The sequence below is a fragment of the Caretta caretta genome, chromosome 19, assembly GCF_965140235.1.
Source record: "Caretta caretta isolate rCarCar2 chromosome 19, rCarCar1.hap1, whole genome shotgun sequence".
NCBI classification, from domain to species: Eukaryota; Metazoa; Chordata; order Testudines; family Cheloniidae; genus Caretta; species Caretta caretta.
The window spans coordinates 8,630,055-8,647,500 of record NC_134224.1 but is presented as its reverse complement, the minus strand read 5'-3'; the positions used below and the strand labels follow the sequence as shown (position 1 = coordinate 8,647,500).

General features: G+C 43.7%; 2 protein-coding genes across 14 annotated transcripts in view; both read right to left on the bottom strand.

Moving 5' to 3' along the window:
- The window catches only part of SRRM1 (serine and arginine repetitive matrix 1), a 26,972-nt gene extending 22,001 nt beyond the window's left edge, over window positions 1–4,971 (bottom strand). For 7 of the 8 annotated variants that reach the window (XM_048826147.2, XM_048826149.2, XM_048826151.2 and 4 more), the window contains exons 1-2: window positions 4,816–4,971; window positions 1,409–1,498 (exon numbers count right to left, since the gene is read on the bottom strand). In XM_048826147.2, the coding sequence (XP_048682104.1) occupies window positions 1,409–1,498; window positions 4,816–4,836 (111 nt within the window). In that variant the 5' untranslated portion in view covers window positions 4,837–4,971. Of the gene's footprint in view, window positions 1–1,408; window positions 1,499–4,618; window positions 4,685–4,815 lie in introns of those variants that run through there. The other variant, XM_075121249.1, reaches the window with a different exon arrangement.
- A 6,602-nt stretch (window positions 4,972–11,573) lies between these two features.
- The window catches only part of NCMAP (non-compact myelin associated protein), a 47,627-nt gene continuing 41,754 nt past the window's right edge, over window positions 11,574–17,446 (bottom strand). For all 6 annotated transcript variants that reach the window (XM_075121304.1, XM_048825745.2, XM_048825744.2 and 3 more), the window contains exons 2-4: window positions 17,297–17,392; window positions 14,122–14,206; window positions 11,574–12,251 (exon numbers count right to left, since the gene is read on the bottom strand). In XM_075121304.1, coding sequence (XP_074977405.1) covers window positions 12,110–12,251; window positions 14,122–14,206; window positions 17,297–17,392 — 323 coding nt within the window. In that variant the 3' untranslated portion in view covers window positions 11,574–12,109. The remainder of the gene's footprint in view (window positions 12,252–14,121; window positions 14,207–17,296; window positions 17,393–17,446) is intronic.

Here is a 17,446-nt window from a genome sequence, read left to right as displayed (position 1 = left end):
ACTTCCACTGAAGTTAACAGAAAACTTCCCATTGACTTCAATGATAGTTGGATCAGGCTCAAAGTTTTCTTGCCAACTTTTTGCAAGGGGATTTTATCAAAAGTCTAAATCATATCCATTGTTTTGTTAGCTAATAACTAATAAAATTTCTGACAATTAACAGAATTTATTAAACTTGGGAAATCCAACCTTTTGTCCTTCTCACATTATATTCATTTGTGTGTTTTTTTAAATGTCTGATTCTCTATTGTACCTAAAAGAAAAGGAGTACTTGTGGCACCTTAGAGACTAACCAATTTATTTGAGCATAAACTTTCGTGAGCTCTAGCTCACGAAAGCTTATGCTCAAATAAATTGGTTAGTCTCTAAGGTGCCATAAGTACTCCTTTTCTTTTTGCGAATACAGACTAACACGGCTGCTACTCTGAAACCTGTCTATTGTACCTAGTACCAAAGTGAGGTTCACCAGCAATTTAACTCCCAGCCTCACCCTGGCACTTAAAGTTACAGTCTTTGTGACATTCTTAGATCATGATCACAGCTCCCAAAAGGTAAGTAACATTGTGTTTTTCTCAGATACCGTTTTGTAGTTACTTCAGAATTTAGATTAGAGTTCAGTCTGTATGATTTAGGGATAATCACTGTCTCCTTGATGGAGCCCTGTTTACAGTTTACCTACTGCAGCAGTCAGTGCCTGTGGACTCGCCAGCCTTATCATCCACAAAGTAGGCACACATGAGCAATAGAAACTATTGAAACCCCATTGTCGGCTGTAGTGACAACAGAAGTGGGTGATTACTTACTGCCAACTTTCAGAGGAACCATTTCCCCAGCACACAAAATCATCATTAGCCCCAGACTACAATTTAGTTTCTCTAGGCATTCCCTCTCTTCCTACTGAGGACACACTGCAGTGCATCAGTTTTACTACCAGTTAAAGTAGGTATTGCCAGTTTGTTGTTTTTTTGTTGTTTTTTTTTTGAGAGAGAGAGAGAGAGAGACTCCGCTGAAATGTAAAACCATCAAGACAACAGTTTGGGCAATATTTTAAAAGCATCTAGAGACAAGTCACTTTTGAAAATAATATTCTCTGGTCATCTTGAAAGTTGGTTTTCTGTTCTTTGTTTTTTAAAACCAAACCCTAAATTTGGACCCAAAGCTTAATGGCACTATCCTTTTGATATTATAAATATACCATGTGTGCTCTTTTAAAGGGTGTACTTTAATGTGCATTTGGATATCCTGAACATCATTTTTATACATTTATTTTTGTGTTTGACTTCCCTCCAATGTCTATACAAATCATTGATAGCCATTCAGAATTTTGTCTTGTGCATCTGGGTTGTGACATCTTAAAAGTTTACTTTATTTATTTGGACAGGATGGGTGTGGAATAAACTCAACTTACTTTCTTTTCTAGACATTCTGCAAATTTCAGCTGCTTCAAGAGCTTCTTCTGTTTGTTGCTGAAGCGATTGTCCTGCTCCGCACTTGTTCCCTATAATAGAAAGATTTTAGTCAGTATGCCATCAAACTTTGTTCCACAGCTAGTCTACCACTTGTCCCTGGACATATATTTGCATTAAAAACAATTTTGACAAACTGCATAGCAATTAAAAAATATTCAATTGTACCACCTGTACAGACACCTTCAAGAAGCATTCCACTTCACTAACCAATCGTCATATCCTACTGAAGATGGTAATCAGGTTTCACAACTCTGACACTTAAATCATATAATTCACCATGGTGCAGTACTTGCAAATCTAAAAGCATGCACAATGTTGTCAAATAATTTTGAGTTGCAGTATACAGCCTTCTCAAAGAGACCTGCTCAGCAGGAATCAGTTCAGTTTTTTCTGTCCAAGAGCAGAAAAAAGCAGAAGGAAAAAACTGGAGCATTTATGGTATAGACCAAAGGTGAACTCTTTTTAATACTGCTATTCACCCGTACCCTCATTATTTTTAATAACTTCAAGTGCTCATTTTCTTCTTGAAAGCTGGTGTTAAAGACAGATTCGGTTTTAAATCAGATTTTCAGGGCTTATCTGTACTTGAAGCACTACAGAGGCAGCTGCAGACACTGTAGCGCTACAAGTGTAGAAACTCACTATAAAAACAGGAGGGGTTCTCCTGCCAGTGTAGTTAAATCGACCTCCCAGAGATGCAGTAGCTAGGTCCAGGAGAAAAGATGTCTATGCTGAGGGTTAGATTGGCTTACATCTGTCACTCAGGGTAGTGGACTTTTCATACACAGGTCAACTTAACTTTTGAATGTAGACCCAGCCTTAGAGCTAAAACCTCAGAAATGACATTATACACTGAAATTATCACAGAAGATTACAAACACTCAATCCTTTACTCAAGCTTTAGGTGAAATTTCTTTGAAATTTACCACCACCCTGCACAGTTCATTAATCTTGCATGTAATAAGATACAGCTTATAAAGAGGGGAATCTTACTTTGATGATTGAATCAATCATTTATAATGCTGTACACGTTCATGTATAGTGTAACTATAGTTCACTTCTTACAGTATAGTCAGAGATTGAGTCTAATCCTGGAAACAACATTTGCATAAATAGTTCCATTTACTTCATACACATGAAAGTATGAATTTGCAGGATTGGGTCCTAATATTGTATTTTTTTAAAAAACATGATGCAACAAAAGTTAATATAGCTCAGTCTGCCCAGACCAAAGGTTCTGAAATATTGTTCATTTGTTCAGTCTTGAATCACTAACTAGGTTTTCATATTCAAAGTTTATTTAACCAGCTACCATTGTAACTTATTCAAAAGAGAGGGATTTATACACGAACCTTTCCATACATTACAATATGGTAACTATTTATTTTAACATACTGGTCCAAGCATACAACTTGGGATGGAACTAGAGCACAAGCAAGTATATGCAGCTTTTGCTGCATTAAGGTACTCCATCCACTTGATTTAAAGCCATTTAGAATTTAATCCAATCTCTCTAGTCACTCTTTGCTATGCAAACATAAATTGAATTCATCTGATTCTGAACTGCAAGCTCACCAGTCCTATACTGCATGACTGCTTCAACCTTAGTACCATCTCTCTAACTCCATGCCCAGAGACATGAAATAAGAATGTAGGCACTTTAAATCAAAAAAGTAAAAGCACATTTGTTTTTGCTTGCTTTCAGTTATTAAATTGGCACTGCAGACCATATTGTAAAATTGTGCATCTTTTACAAAAGCATCTTCAGATGTGTCGGCAAGATAAGATGCTATAAAATGAAGTCATTACTTACAGAGATGGGGCTATAACTCCTAATGTTCTCATCTGTAATTCTGAAGAGCAGAAATCCTAGGGGCTAGCATTCATTTTCAAGGATTAAGATACATCTGAATACAAGACTATCCACAGTGCTTCCATGTTTGATGTGTTCCCACTTCAGTCAAAACTGAATTTAGCGTATTTGTCATATCACCCAAATATTCAAGATTCTGCAGTCACATATAGAAATAAGATTCCCTGCCTCCTCTCCCCCCATAGGAGGCAGAAAAAAGCAGTTGGAATTTTGCTCAGCCCCGTAGCCGAGAAGTTTGTTCACAAGGCATGGTAAGCAGCATTGGTCACCAAGAGAGATTTGAAATTGAATGGTACAATCTGCATTTCAATGAAGAAGCCAATTTGTAAATTGTACACACTGCATTGAGAACATGTAACACCCCGAGATTATTATCAATAGCAACAGTCCTCTTTGCTCTGAGGAAGAAATTAAACTGCTAATCTGCTTTTATAATAATCCCAAAAACTAAAAATGTGTTTACAAAAAAAGTATTTTCACTGTAACTATTTGAGTACTCTCTGACAATAAAAATTGTGTGTGTACAAACACATCACTCGGAAAAACCTTGAATCATCAGACTTTGAACCAAACTCTGCAAAACCAGAAGACCAGGCATACCAATTCTCTCTGTGAAGCAGTAAATGCATAGGTTTCAGAGTAACAGGCGCGTTAGTCTGTATTCGCAAAAAGAAAAGGAGGACTTGTGGCACCTTAGAGACTAACCAATTTATTTGAGCATGAGCTTTCGTGAGCCATAGCTCACTTCATCGGATGCATACTTTCCACAGGGGGCTTTTATCAGGGGGAGGGCTGTCCAGCACAATCTCTAGCGCATAACCAAAACAAGAGGGTGCCTGGCCATGAGGAGACCCAGCAGGGCGCAGAGTGAGGTTCAGGAACCGGACTCCAGAGCGGCCACGGCGAGCAGAGTTCGGGCCCCGGCCCGGGCCCCTGGCGTGGGAGGGAGACTCCTCGTCCTCCCGCGGGCCACCAGGCCCGGGCGGCCCACATGGCGCCGCGGGGCAGCAGGGCCTAGCGCACGGAAAGGCCCGCCTCCTCCTGGCGGCGCAGGCCCTGGACTGGAGGTAGCGGCCTCACCGCGGCCTTTGGAGGAGTGTGCGCGTGCGGGGGGAGGAGATAAGAGCCGCCCCCCCCTCCCTGGGCATCCCACCCCCCAGCCCCAGAGGAAAGAGCAGGCCCCTCCCTCCTCCAACCTCCCCAACCCCAGAGACCCCCCCCTCCACCCCGCGCGATGACACCGTCCCCTCGCCCCCCCGGGTGGAACGAACCGCACCGACCACCTTCCGGCCGCCATTTTCTGCGCCGCGGCTCCTCACGGGAGCCTGCGCAGGGCGGGAGAGGAGGGAGGCAGGGCCGCGCTCGCAGGGGGACCCGGCGGCGGCAGCGCCCGTCGCGGTGCTTCCCAGCGGCCCGGCTTCCCGCGTTCGCCCGGCCGGGCCGCTCCACCGGCCCGCTTAGGGTAACACTTACGCGGAAGAAGCCCGCATCCATCTTGCCTCCTCCTGGCCGCAGAGCACTCCCTATCCCGGCGTGCACCGCGCCCGCAGGACCCCTTCCTCTCTCCCTCCCTCACGTTCACCGCGGGGAGGAGGAAAAGCGGCGAGATGAGAGACAGAGTCGCGCGACACAGAACGAAAGGGGCGGGTCCCAACGCGACCGCGAGCCCCCTAGCCGTCAGCCAATCAGCGGACGCGGCGAAGAGGGCGGGCCGCGCTCCGCCCTAAGCCAATCAGAAGGCACCGTGATGGAGGGGCGGGACTACGGGAGGAGGGTTCAAGGGTCTATCCGGCGGGCGCCGGCCAATGAGGAGGCTGACCATGGAGCGTGTGGGCTGTGGCGGCGCCAGAGGTGGAACCTGCCCCTCCAGCGCGGTAGCGAAGGGAAGATTGTAACGCGCGCGCAGACTGGGTCGCGGGTGGGGTGCTTGGGTTCAGGTGGTCATGTGATTCTGCAGTCGACTGCGCATGCGCCGAAGGGGGCCTGGCGGCTGACGTTGGGGCCGGTGGAGCTAGTGTCGCCTCATCCGCCCCTCCCCCAGCCCCTCTTTCCCGCGTCGCATCTGCCTGCTACGACTCAGCGCTTCCTAGGAGCCCCCTCACGGGTATAGGGCCTGCGTCCCCGCCCCCACCTTTAACAGGACAGGGCCCTCCCCCGCTTCCTCTGGGACAGGTCCCCTCCTGCCCCGGCAAGGTCTTCCCCGCCCCCACCTTTACTAGGACAGGGCCCTTCCCCGCTTCCTCTGGGACAGGTCCCCTCCTGCCCCGGCAAGGTCTTCCCCGCCCCCACCTTTAACAGGACAGGGCCCTTCCCCGCTTCCTCTGGGACAGGTCCCCTCCTGCCCCGGCAAGGTCTTCCCCGCCCCCACCTTTAACAGGACAGGGCCCTCCCCCGCTTCCTCTGGGACAGGTCCCCTCCTGCCCCGGCAAGGTCTTCCCCGCCCCCACCTTTAACAGGACAGGTCCCCTCCCTGCCCCGGCAAGGTCTTCCCCGCCCCCACCTTTACTAGGACAGGGCCCTCCCCCGCTTCCCCTGGGACAGGTCCCCTCCCTGCCCCGGCAAGGTCTTCCCCGCCCCCACCTTTACTAGGACAGGTCCCCTCCCTGCCCCGGCAAGGTCTTCCCCGCCCCCACCTTTACTAGGACAGGGCCCTCCCCCGCTTCCTCTGGGACAGGTCCCCTCCCTGCCCCGGCAAGGTCTTCCCCGCCCCCACCTTTACTAGGACAGGGCCCTCCCCCGCTTCCTCTGGGACAGGTCCCCTCCTGCCCCGGCAAGGTCTTCCCCACTTACCCCCCCAACACACACACACAGGCCCTGTCGTCACTAGCCCCAAAAGCGCATCCTTTACCCCGGCCGACCCGCGGCGGGGAAGCCAGCCTGCTGTGACTCCAAGCAGAGACGAGGCACGGGGGTCTTTGCGGCTAGGGACCGCTTACGCAGAAGGGGTCTAGTGCTGAACACGCCTAGCTCCATGGGGAAAACAACCCACTCCACTACCCTGTTCCAGCTGGGAAAAATCACCCTTTTGTAGCGAAGGCAAAGCCTGAGTGGGACGGGAGTCTTCCTCCGTCCCCCGTATTTGCTCTTTTGCCTATCGGCCACTAAAGCAATGTCGCTCCACTTCCCCTCTGCTGTGCATCAGGAACTTAGTGATTGATTTAGCATTTGCATAGTTGCCAGGCAATAGCGTTGTTAGCGGCCCAGTGGAGCTCACTGCTGAATTTGGTGAGCAGGCACTCCTCGACAACGCATATTCTTGCTCAGTCTGCACCACAGCCACAGCTTGGATTGTCTCCAAGACCCCAACGGTGCTGGTTGCTGCATGAAGGCGTTGCCCAGTCCGGAATCGGTTAAGAAGGTCCCCCTGATGACATGGCAGGTTGAAGCCAGACGGGCAAGCAGTAGGGTCTGTGACAAGGAACTGTTTGGTGGTTGATGTTAAGCAGTAGTCTTCCCCCCACATGGACTCCACTGTCACGTCCTGGCATAGCAACCTCAACCATCTGTCGTTACAGCACTGTAAGTCAAGAGCCACTCAAGGATCAAACAGAATTGAGACTGTTTTCAGGCCTTATGTCTTTAGCAACTGTGACCTGCTGGAAATTACTTGCTCCCCAAACCCTTAAACTGGCTCATCTGCAAAATGCTTCCAGCCTCTAGAGGAAGAGAGCATCTGAACATATGGTAGCCAGTTTTCTCATTGCTTCATTATTTGTACTGACAGAGAGCAATATTTTGAAAGCAAAATTATCTAATATATATGGGAGAGAATAGGTCAATGTCAAAAAGTTACCATAACAGTTACAATAGAAAATAATACAGATTTAAAACACAAATTTTGGAAGGGATAAAACCCCCTCATGCTTTCAGAAATAAACCAGTCTGATTGGGATTAGAAAGAAACTTTCTCGGTTGTTTATAACATATCTGACTGCATCAGCTTCCTGTGAAGGTGGTGGTAACGGCTACAGTCAAAGGTAGGGTAATGGATTAGACAGATCTGTAGTCTGTGACAATTGCTATGTTCATATTGTTGTATATTTAAAAAGACTATTTAAAAATTACACTCCCGTCTAAATTGAGGGCAGGGGTTATGTTTTTCTTTTAGATAAAAAACTAAGTCTGTACATGGGTGCTGGAACCAGGGTTGCTGCCACACCCTTTGGCTTGATGTAGTAACAACCACTCAAATACATGGTTTCTGCCTTCAGCGCCCCCACTATAAAAATCATTTCACGATAAAAACGGAGTCTGTATATCTTTAAAGAGAACAAAACTGGAGTTTTTCAGTTGGATTTTGCTGTGCATTTGAGGGCACTTAGCTGAAACAGATCAGGCGAGTGAGTGAGTGTGTGTGTAAAACCACAACATTTGGCAGGGACTCAAGGGCAGGTGTGGGACTTCAGACACTATGAAAAAGAGGAGGGAAAGACTAGATTTCAAATTGACAGTCTCTTTTCCAGCATGTCATACATCCAGACTGGAGATACTATTCTGCTGGATCAGCTAACGTTTCTAAAGCACTTTGATAATGTGAAGCAGCGGTAAGTAGCTTTGTAACTAGGCTTGAAAGGATTAGATTTTTATGAGTAAATGTCAATAAACGCCGATTTCGCTGTACACACACCAACCAATGAAAATATATTAGAAATAGAAATTTACAAATAGGCAAAGAAAGAAAAAGCTTTGTTTAAAGATATTTCTTTGCATATGTTTGTCATATGATGTTGACCATTTGTGTTTTAATGGTTATAAAGCTTTAACTTTTTGAACTTCAGCATCTTCTGTCATTAGTCAGTCTATCAACTGCCTTCCCATTGTCTAAACCCCTTTATAATTTCCCACAGCTGTGAAAATTTAAAATGGATGAAAGTTGAAAAACACTTTAAAATAAACATTGAAATTATTCATAAAAATTATATATTAAAAAAATAAAAATAGAATTCTGCCAGGTTTATTTATAACCATGAATGGGGACAAATTTCTGCGATATTAGCAACTGTGGCAAAGCTGTGGAGTCCATCGCTTATTGTAGGGAAATACTGCCTGTAATATAGGGTAGCTGCTTGCTATCATATAGAAGGATGACGCTAGGTGGCGCTACATACCCACTGCTAAAAAAAAAAGGTCAGTTGAACAATGCAAAAGGAACAAAAGCTGGCTTGCAGAAGCTTGCTTGCGAATTCATTCGGTGAGGTTGTAGCTGTATGGTTGTAGTTTTGGGTTTTTTAAGTATGTTTGCTTACTTATTTTCACTCTGGGACCAAAGAATTGCCAGGCTCGTTTCTGTACATAGCTTGCATGTCACGTTACAGCATTGGTGCCTAAGATGCTACTATACTGGCTAAAGCTTTCCATGCCTGTGAAGGGTTGTCTTGTCTGTAGTTATGTTTCAGTAAAGTATTTAAAATGAAGAATGTTATAGCTTCTGCCTAGGAGCAAGTAGAGTAGTGAGGCCTTGTCTATCCTAAAGAGTTTGCAGCTTTAACTCCCTGTCGCCAGCGTAGATACAATTATCCCAGTATAAAAGTGTTTACTGGTATAGCTTATTCCAGTTTAGCAAACTGTAGCTAGACTAGGCTTTTACCAGCGTAGTAATGTTATTGAAAAAGAAACAAACAGTGTGATGGCAAAGTTTGTAGACGATACTAAATTACTCAAGATAGTTAAGTCCAAAGCAGACTGCGAAGAGTTACAAAATGATCTCACAAAACTGGGAGACTGCAACAAAATGGTAGATGAAATTCAAAGTAATGCGTATTGGAAAACATAATCCAAACTATACATTCAAAATGATGGGGTCTAAATTAGCTGTTACTACTTAAGAAAAATATCTTTGAATCATTGTGGATCGTTCTCTGCAAAACATCTGCTTAAAGTGCAGCAGCCATCAAAAAAAAACAACGTTAGGAACCATTAGGAAAGGGATAGATAAGACAGAACATATCCTAGTGCCACAAAATAAATCCATGGTACACTCACACCTTGAATACCACGTGTAATTCTGGTCACCCCATCTCAAAGAAAGATATATAAAAATTGGGAAAAGTACAGAGAAGAGCAACAAAAACAATGAGGGGGATGGAACAGCTTTTATGTGAGGAGAGATTAAAAAGCCTGGGACTGTTCATCTTGGAAAAGAGACGACTGAGGGGAGAGATAATCAAGGTCTATAAAATCATCAATGGTGCGGAGAAAGTGAATAAGGAAGTATTATTTACCCCTTCACATCTCACACGAACCAGGGGTCACCCAATGAAATTAATAGGCAGCAGGTTTAAAACAACATAAAGCAGTATTTCTGCACCCAGTGCACAGTTAACCTGTGGAACTTGTTGTCAGAGGATGTTCTGAAGGCCAAAAGTATGACTGGGTTCAAAAAAGAGTTAGAAAAGTTGAATAGGTCCATCAATAGCTGTTAGCCAAGATGGTCAGGGATGCAATCCCAATGCTCTGGGTGTCCCTAAACCTCTGACTGCTAGAAGCTGGGGCTGGACAACAGAAGATGGATCACTCTAAGTGCCCTGTTCTGTTCACTCCCTCTGAAGCATCTGGTACCGGCCACTATCGGGAGACAGGATACCGGGCTAGATGGACAATTCACACCTGTCCAAGCTATCATTCCAGGCAGTCTGCAGACTCATCTCTCCATCATTTACACTCAGTTCACATTTTTGAGGTGGTGTTGGCAATGTAACAATTTACCTTTCCGAGTCCTGGCTCAGGGTAAAATATTCACCAGCTTTTGTTTGTAGAGCAATCAGCCTAATGTCTTTTCTGGTTGCATGTTTTAAACTGAAGCACCCAGGGGAGTCAGGTTGACTTGTGACCGTAGTGGAGTTTTTGTGGTGGGGAGAATTACAATGAATTGCAGTCAGATTTAAATCATGGACAATTATTTTAAAAATCTCAGGTTTTGCATTTTTTAAAATTCCTTTTCAAAATTGGTTCTTTGATCAGTTTAATTAGTAACACCCCTTTGTAAATGACAAAGTGTTTGCCAGACAGGGCTGGCCTTATAGTACCTAAAGAGCCACAAGTTGCCAAAACAGATCACTATCAGATGCATCCGATGAAGTGATCTGTAGCTCACGAAAGCTTATGCTCAAATAAATTTGTTAGTCTCTAAGGTGCCACAAGTCCTCCTTTTCTTTGTGCAAATACAGACTAACACGGCTACTACTCTGAAACCTATCAGATCAGAGTGTCCTCCTCTCCTAGCTCTCCGCCAGGAGAAGTCAAGCTGGCCTGCCAGTTGCAAATTTTCTTAAGGCCCCCAGAAGAGTGGACCCCAAGTGGTCGCTAGCTTTTTTTGTGCTTAAAGCCAGCTCTACACGCAAGTCTGTATTAACCCAAAACATTCTCTTTTAATACAATGCCATGGGCGTAATTTAAACCCACCGAACCGAGTGAATTCAGACTCAGACGTTAATACTGTATAGTCAGTTCACCCTCTGTTGTGCCTGGGTATTCCAGTGCGTGGGTTGTGCTACAACAACCGAAATTAAGTTGAAGGATGGGGTCAATGATGTGCATCGCTATATAGGGGCTTTTGCACAAGGTGAATTATTAGATCAATAGGCTACACTGCCTTCTGCTGAACCATTGCTGTCTACTCTGTTAGCTAATGTTTAGGGACGCTTTAACATGTAGATCATGGAAACAATAGTCCATAGAGAGTGTAACAATGCAGCTTCTGTGTGTGCACCCAGTGGGCCTGTGAAAAAATCCTTGGGAAATTTTTGTTGAATTACTGCACACCCACAACAGTCACTCATGCAAAACCAAATAGCTTGTGGTTGCTTTTAAAATTTATTTTTCTCAAAAAAAAAAAAGCCAAAGTCTGTAATCTACATTATGGATTGCAACATTTCAGTTGTTTTTTAAAGTCTATCTTTAAAGAAAAGCAGACCCACCCACACAAAATATCACTAGTTTTTCATTCTCTTCCTGTTTGAACCTCTTCTAATTTAAAAATAGAACTAATTTTTCTCCCAATCCCATCATTTGTAGAAAAATAAATAAATAAGTGCTCCCAAACTGAGAACCCAGCATAAATATGGCTGCTGAGTTAAAATCCCTGAAGAGAGGGATTCAGCTGGATTCAAACTCTGTCAAGTTGCTAGAACACATCAAAATTTTTTTTAAAGCATATCACATTCATACCCTGTTTTATCTGAATCCACGTCTATGTATCTGATTGGGAATCAGAAAGGCCAGTGAAGTCTAAATACAGTTTTGTTACTTCACATGTTATTCCTCATGCTAAAAATATAAAAAGATACAAGCATAACAAATCCAAGAATGAAGCATAGTTGTAGCCTTTACATCCAGATCTTTCATTTTCTTCACTACTGATCACTGCAGGAGAGGAAAAGAAAGCCCACCAAACTGCTCACGACTCATCAAGGACACTGTAAATAAAGGAGTGTGCATCTTTTGACCCATCTAAAGGGCATTTTTGCCACTTGTTGCCACTTAACTTCTACAGAGAAAATAAGACTTTTCATGTTCCTGCTGATATAATGCCATCACATTGTTAGATCAGCCATACAAAGGTGCTCAGCATTTTATTTTTTCCTTCTAATAAAAGAAAAAACGTGGCCAGTTACCCACATAATCCTTGGTTTCAACTCCACGCGTAGTCACTATTCCAGTGCCAATCCTCCTCTGGTAAAGAGTCACAGGTCTATGTGAACAAAGTCTGGTTGTCAAGTCTCATTCTTCAAGGAGAGTGATCTCCTATAGGTAGGGCCAAGGTCCACAGTCATCTGTTCTGCATATGGATGTCCACGGGTATGATAGCTACTGTTGTGGGTCGGTTAGCATTGTTACTGTTCTGTCCAAAAGCAGGTGGGGTCTTGGCTTTGATGCTTGTGGGTTCCAGCTCTCGTTTTTCCCTCATGCGTCTGTAAAGAAAAATTAAAATTAAAATTTCCTCATCGTTTCCTACTTGTCCGGGAATGGCCTTTACCATTCTAAGTACTGTCTGGGGAAAAATGGCAAGAATCATGGTGTGTTGAACATCAAGGTTGAAATCCTGGCCGCTCCCAAGTCATTGGGAATCCCTGCCATTTTAGTCAACGGAGCCAAGATTTCATCCCAAGATTTTAATTGAAACCCAGTGTTACTAATGGTTCAGTGTGGTGATGAGAGTTTAAGATTTACACCCTACTCCACTTTCTGCGACGAAAATGTCAGAATAAGCAGCTTTCTGTTGCCCCACTCTGCTAAACTTGGGCAATGAGTTCCAAAGAACAGGGTCCAACATCAAGAATCTTCTGCTGCCTGCTCCCAAGAGTTAATCCTTGAGGACAGGTTTCAGAGTAGCAGCCGTGTTAGTCTGTATCCGCAAAAAGAAAAGGAGTACTTGTGGCACCTTAGAGACTAACAAATTTATTTGAGCAAAGCTTATGCTCAAATAAATTTGTTAGTCTCTAAGGTGCTACAAGTACTCCTTTTCTCCTTGAGGACAGACAGTGAAGGCATTACAGCTGGCTAACTGCTCTGGGGGATGGGGAAGAGGAGAACTGACCAGTACAGCAGGTTGAAAAAATGAGAAAATTGTTTTTTGAAAAATTTGCAAAGTTGTTACTGTTTTGCAGGGTATGAAATGGATTCCACCCCACCCCCAGTTTTTACAAGTTTATTTTATTGCTGAATGAAAAAATTTGAATACATGTCATAAAAAATTAAAGTCAAGTTTTTGCAAAGATTTTACTTTTTGAAAAAGGCCATTTTTCAAATACATTTTTTAGTTCCAAAAATTTAGGCCAGGACCCAGGTCATTTAGGGATTTATAGATAATTAGCCCCGAAAGCAAACAGGAAGCCCATCTGCCCTGTCTACCATGTGGGCATCTGTATCCTCCACTGAGACAAAAGGCAGCAGGCTTCTGCCACCAGAGGTACAAAAAGACAACTGAAGACACAAACTCCTTCAGGATTCATGAAGATGACCTGGTTCACTTAAGTTGCCTCATCTGGAAGAAGCAGGTAACCAGAGGGCAGCATATGCCAGAAAATGGTAGACAAAGCCTGGAGCTGGCATGCAAAAAGCCTCTGCCAGACTTGCATTCATTTACACTTTTTGTGTCTTGGAAAGCAACAATGTAAAAACTGACAAATCCACTTGGACTCTCCTGCTTGGAGCAAAATGAAACTGACCTGATTTATGGTCAGTTTCAGTTTGCTGCTGTGCTACACAGAGCACATGGAGCAGGAAGGCCAGGAAGGGCCAGCAATCAGGATGAGAGGGAAAGGAAATGGAACTAGGAAGTAGGAGGACGGGGAAGTTACATTTCTGTTTCTTGTAGAGTCTTTCATGAAAACTGCATCTAAAACAGTTTATACAGACTTAAATACAGCAGAATAGCAGAAGGAGAGAGAGAGACATCAAGAGGCATATGCAAAAGGAATTTAAAATGTTTTGTTCTGAAGTTTGAGATATCAGAAAGCGTGGCTGAGACATGAAGATACAGGAGGTGCAGAGGAGAAGGCAGAACAGCAAGGAAACCAGTGCTAGCGGAGTGGAAAGAACAGAAAAAGACAAGATCCTCAAGGTAGCAAGAGAGAATGGTTATGATGTCTGAAATTTCAAATGAACAATCAGGAATGTGTACTGTAGTTTTAGTCCTTGGAATTTTGGCAATTAAGTCCTTGAAATGGCCTGCGAGATAATACAGCGTAGACCTGAGAAATTCTAAGCACGTTGCAGTGATTTTGGTTTATCTTGTCTAACCTGAGCTACATAAAAGAAATTAGGAACAAAGCCATGTACCTGTTATACATTTTCAACATGAGCAGAACCACTGTGAATATAATAATCACTCCAACTACGATGGCAGCTACGATTGCTCCGGAACCTACGAGTGAGGGGAAAAAAAGACTGAGTATATTTTGTTTAAATAGCTTGTATTGTATTGTTCCAACAAGACTTTGCCCGGTTAATTTAAGTTGCATGCTTAAAGAGAAAAAGATTTCCAAAACTTGTTTTCATTTTTATTTTTAATTCAGGAAAAATGGTGGTCTGAGGTGCAAACTCTGCAGGCAAAGGCTTAACTCCAAACGTTGTGGCACTGAATTAGGGCTTAAGAACTAGAGAGTAAAACTGACTAGAAATAAAACAAACTGACTGGTCTGTTTTCCTCATCCTTGCTGAAGGAAATAAAATACGTAAACAAACCCATTGAGAGACAGTCTGGTCCAGTGTGTGGGGATTCAGGAGACCTGTGGCTCTGCCCAACCGGTTATATGACCTTGGGCAAGTCACTTCCCTTCTCTGTGCCTCTGTGTTCCCTTCCACCCTCTCTTTCATTTGTAAACTTTTTGGGGCAGGAACTCTACCTTAGGTCTGGTCTATCCTGGGGGGGAGGGGAGAGGAGGAGAATCGATTTAAGTTACTCAACTTCAGCTACGTGAATAATGTAGCGGAAGTCGACGTACTTAGATCTACTTACCGCAGTGTCTTCACTGCAGTAGGTCGACTGCTGCCGCTCCCCCCATCGACTCCGCCTAGGCTTCTCGCTCCAGTGGAGTACCAGAGTCGACGGGAGAGCACTCAGCAGTCGATTTATCACGTCTTCACTACCTTCGCTCCGGAGGGAAGTGTAGACACGCTCTTAGTGTGGGTACGTCTACACTGCAGCTGGGAGTGTACTTCCCAGCTTGGGCAGATGGACACACGATAGCTAAAAGTAGCAGTGTAGCCGAGCGTAGCGTGAGTAGTGGCTCAAGCTAACCACCCGGGTCCAAGGTGGGTTTGTACTCAGGCGGCTAACCCAAGCTGCCACCTGTGCTATCCCTGGCTACTCTGCTATTTTTAGCACTTTCTGGGGCAGAGCTAGTGCTCCCAGCTGCAGTGTAGACACACCCCAAGAATCTGTGTGATGCCCAGCACAATGATTTAGATTTTAGTAAGGCGTTTGATACTGTGCCACATGGGGAATTATTAGTTAAATTGGATAAGATGGGCATCAATAGGAAAATTGAAAGGTGGATAGGGAATTGGTTAAAGGGGAGACTACAACGGGTCCTACTGAAAGGTGAACTGTCAAGTTGGAGGGAGGTTACCAGTGGAGTTCCTCAAGGATCGGTTTTGGGACCAATCTTATTTAATCTTTTTATTACTGACCTGGGCACAAAAAGTGGGAATGTGCTAATAAAGTTTGCAGATGATACAAAGCTGGGAGGTATTGCTAATTTAGAGAAGGACAGGGATACCCTACAGGAGGATCTGGATGACCTTGTAAACTGGAGTAATAGGAATAGGATGAAATTTAATAGTGAGAAGTGTAAGGTCATGCATTTAGGGATTAATAACAAGAATTTTAGTTATAAGCTAGGGACGCATCAACTAGAAGTAACGGAGGAGGAAAAGGACCTTGGAGTATTGGTTGATCATAGGATGACTATGAGCTGCCAATGTGATATGGCTGTGAAAAAAGCTAATGTCATCTTGGGATGCATCAGGAGAGGTATTTCCAGTAGGGATAAGGAGGTTTTAGTACCATTATATAAGGCACTGGTGAGACCTCACCTGGAATACTGTGTGCAGTTCTGGTCTCCCATGTTTAAGAAGGATGAATTCAAACTGGAACAGGTACAGAGAAGGGCTACTAGGATGATCCGAGGAATGGAAAACTTGTCTTATGAAAGGAGACTCAGGGAGCTTGGCTTGTTTAGCCTAACTAAAAGAAGGTTGAGGGGAGATATGATTGCTCTCTATAAATATATCAGAGGGATAAATACCAGAGAGGGAGAGGAATTATTTAAACTCAGTACCAATGTGGACACAAGAACAAATGGATATAAACTGGCCACTAGGAAATTTAGATTAGAAATTAGACGAAGGTTTCTAACCATCAGAGGAGTGAAGTTTTGGAATAGCCTTCCGAGGGAAGTAGTGGGGACAAAAGATCTATCTTGCTTTAAGATTAAACTCGATAAGTTTATGGAGGAGATGGTATGATGGGATAACATGGTTTTGGTAATTAAATATTCATGGTAAATAGGCCCAATGGCCTGTGATGGGTTTTTAGATGGGGTAAGATCCAAGTTACCCGGGAAGGAATTTTCTGTAGTATCTGGCTGATGAATCTTGCCCATATGCTCAGGGTTTAGCTGATCGCCATATTTGGGGTCGGGAAGGAATTTTCCTCCAGGGCAGATTGGAAGGCCCTGGAGGTTTTTCGCCTTCCTCTGTAGCATGGGGCACGGGTCACTTGCTGGAGGATTCTCTGCTCCTTGAGGTCTTCAAACTACAATTTGGGGACTTCAATAGCACAGATATAGATGTGAGGTCTTTTTTAGGAGTGGTGGGTGAAATTCTGTGGCCTGCATTGTGCAGGAGGTCAGACTAGATGATCATAATGGTCCCTTCTGGCCTAAATATCTATGAATCTATGAGGTTATGATCTCTGCTGGGCAGAAAGTTAAGCGCATACCTAAGTCTTTGGAGGATCGGGCTCTACGTATCGTAAGTTATTCATTATAATCTTCCTACCAGAGGGCAGATGACTAGACTTTGTGCCTGGGCTAGTAAATTCTGCAAGACTAGCAAATGATGTCGAATAAATTAGATTTAATAAAAACAATTAATAAAAAATAAGTTATAAGTAACAGAAGACTTTTTTCCTTATTTCAAGTAGCCAGTGTCTAATAGCTGAAAGCATCAAAACACACATCAAAAATCTAGTACAATTTCATTTAAACAGGACCTTCAAGACCCACACTTTTTTAAAACAAGCTCACTGAAATCCATTTTATTCTATTTAATGTTGATTATCTTTAGGAGGATGAATTTTCAAAGGGTGATGTGGCAGTTTTATATAAGTCCCTTGTTTAACAATGTTTGTACATGGGAATGTTTTCGGACATCTTTTCAAAATCTTCCCCAGACACATGGCGTTTAAAATGCAACTCAAATATATCCATTGTCGCAATATTTTTCTTACTCTGATAAAGAATTTCTTCTTGAGACTTTGTGGTCACATTTGTTGGAGACAAGGTATTATTGCCCAGTGGTGCAGCTGTCGTCATCTTGATTCCAACTAGACAAAGAAAGAAGAATGATTTTAAAAAAACAAACACACACACACTGAAAT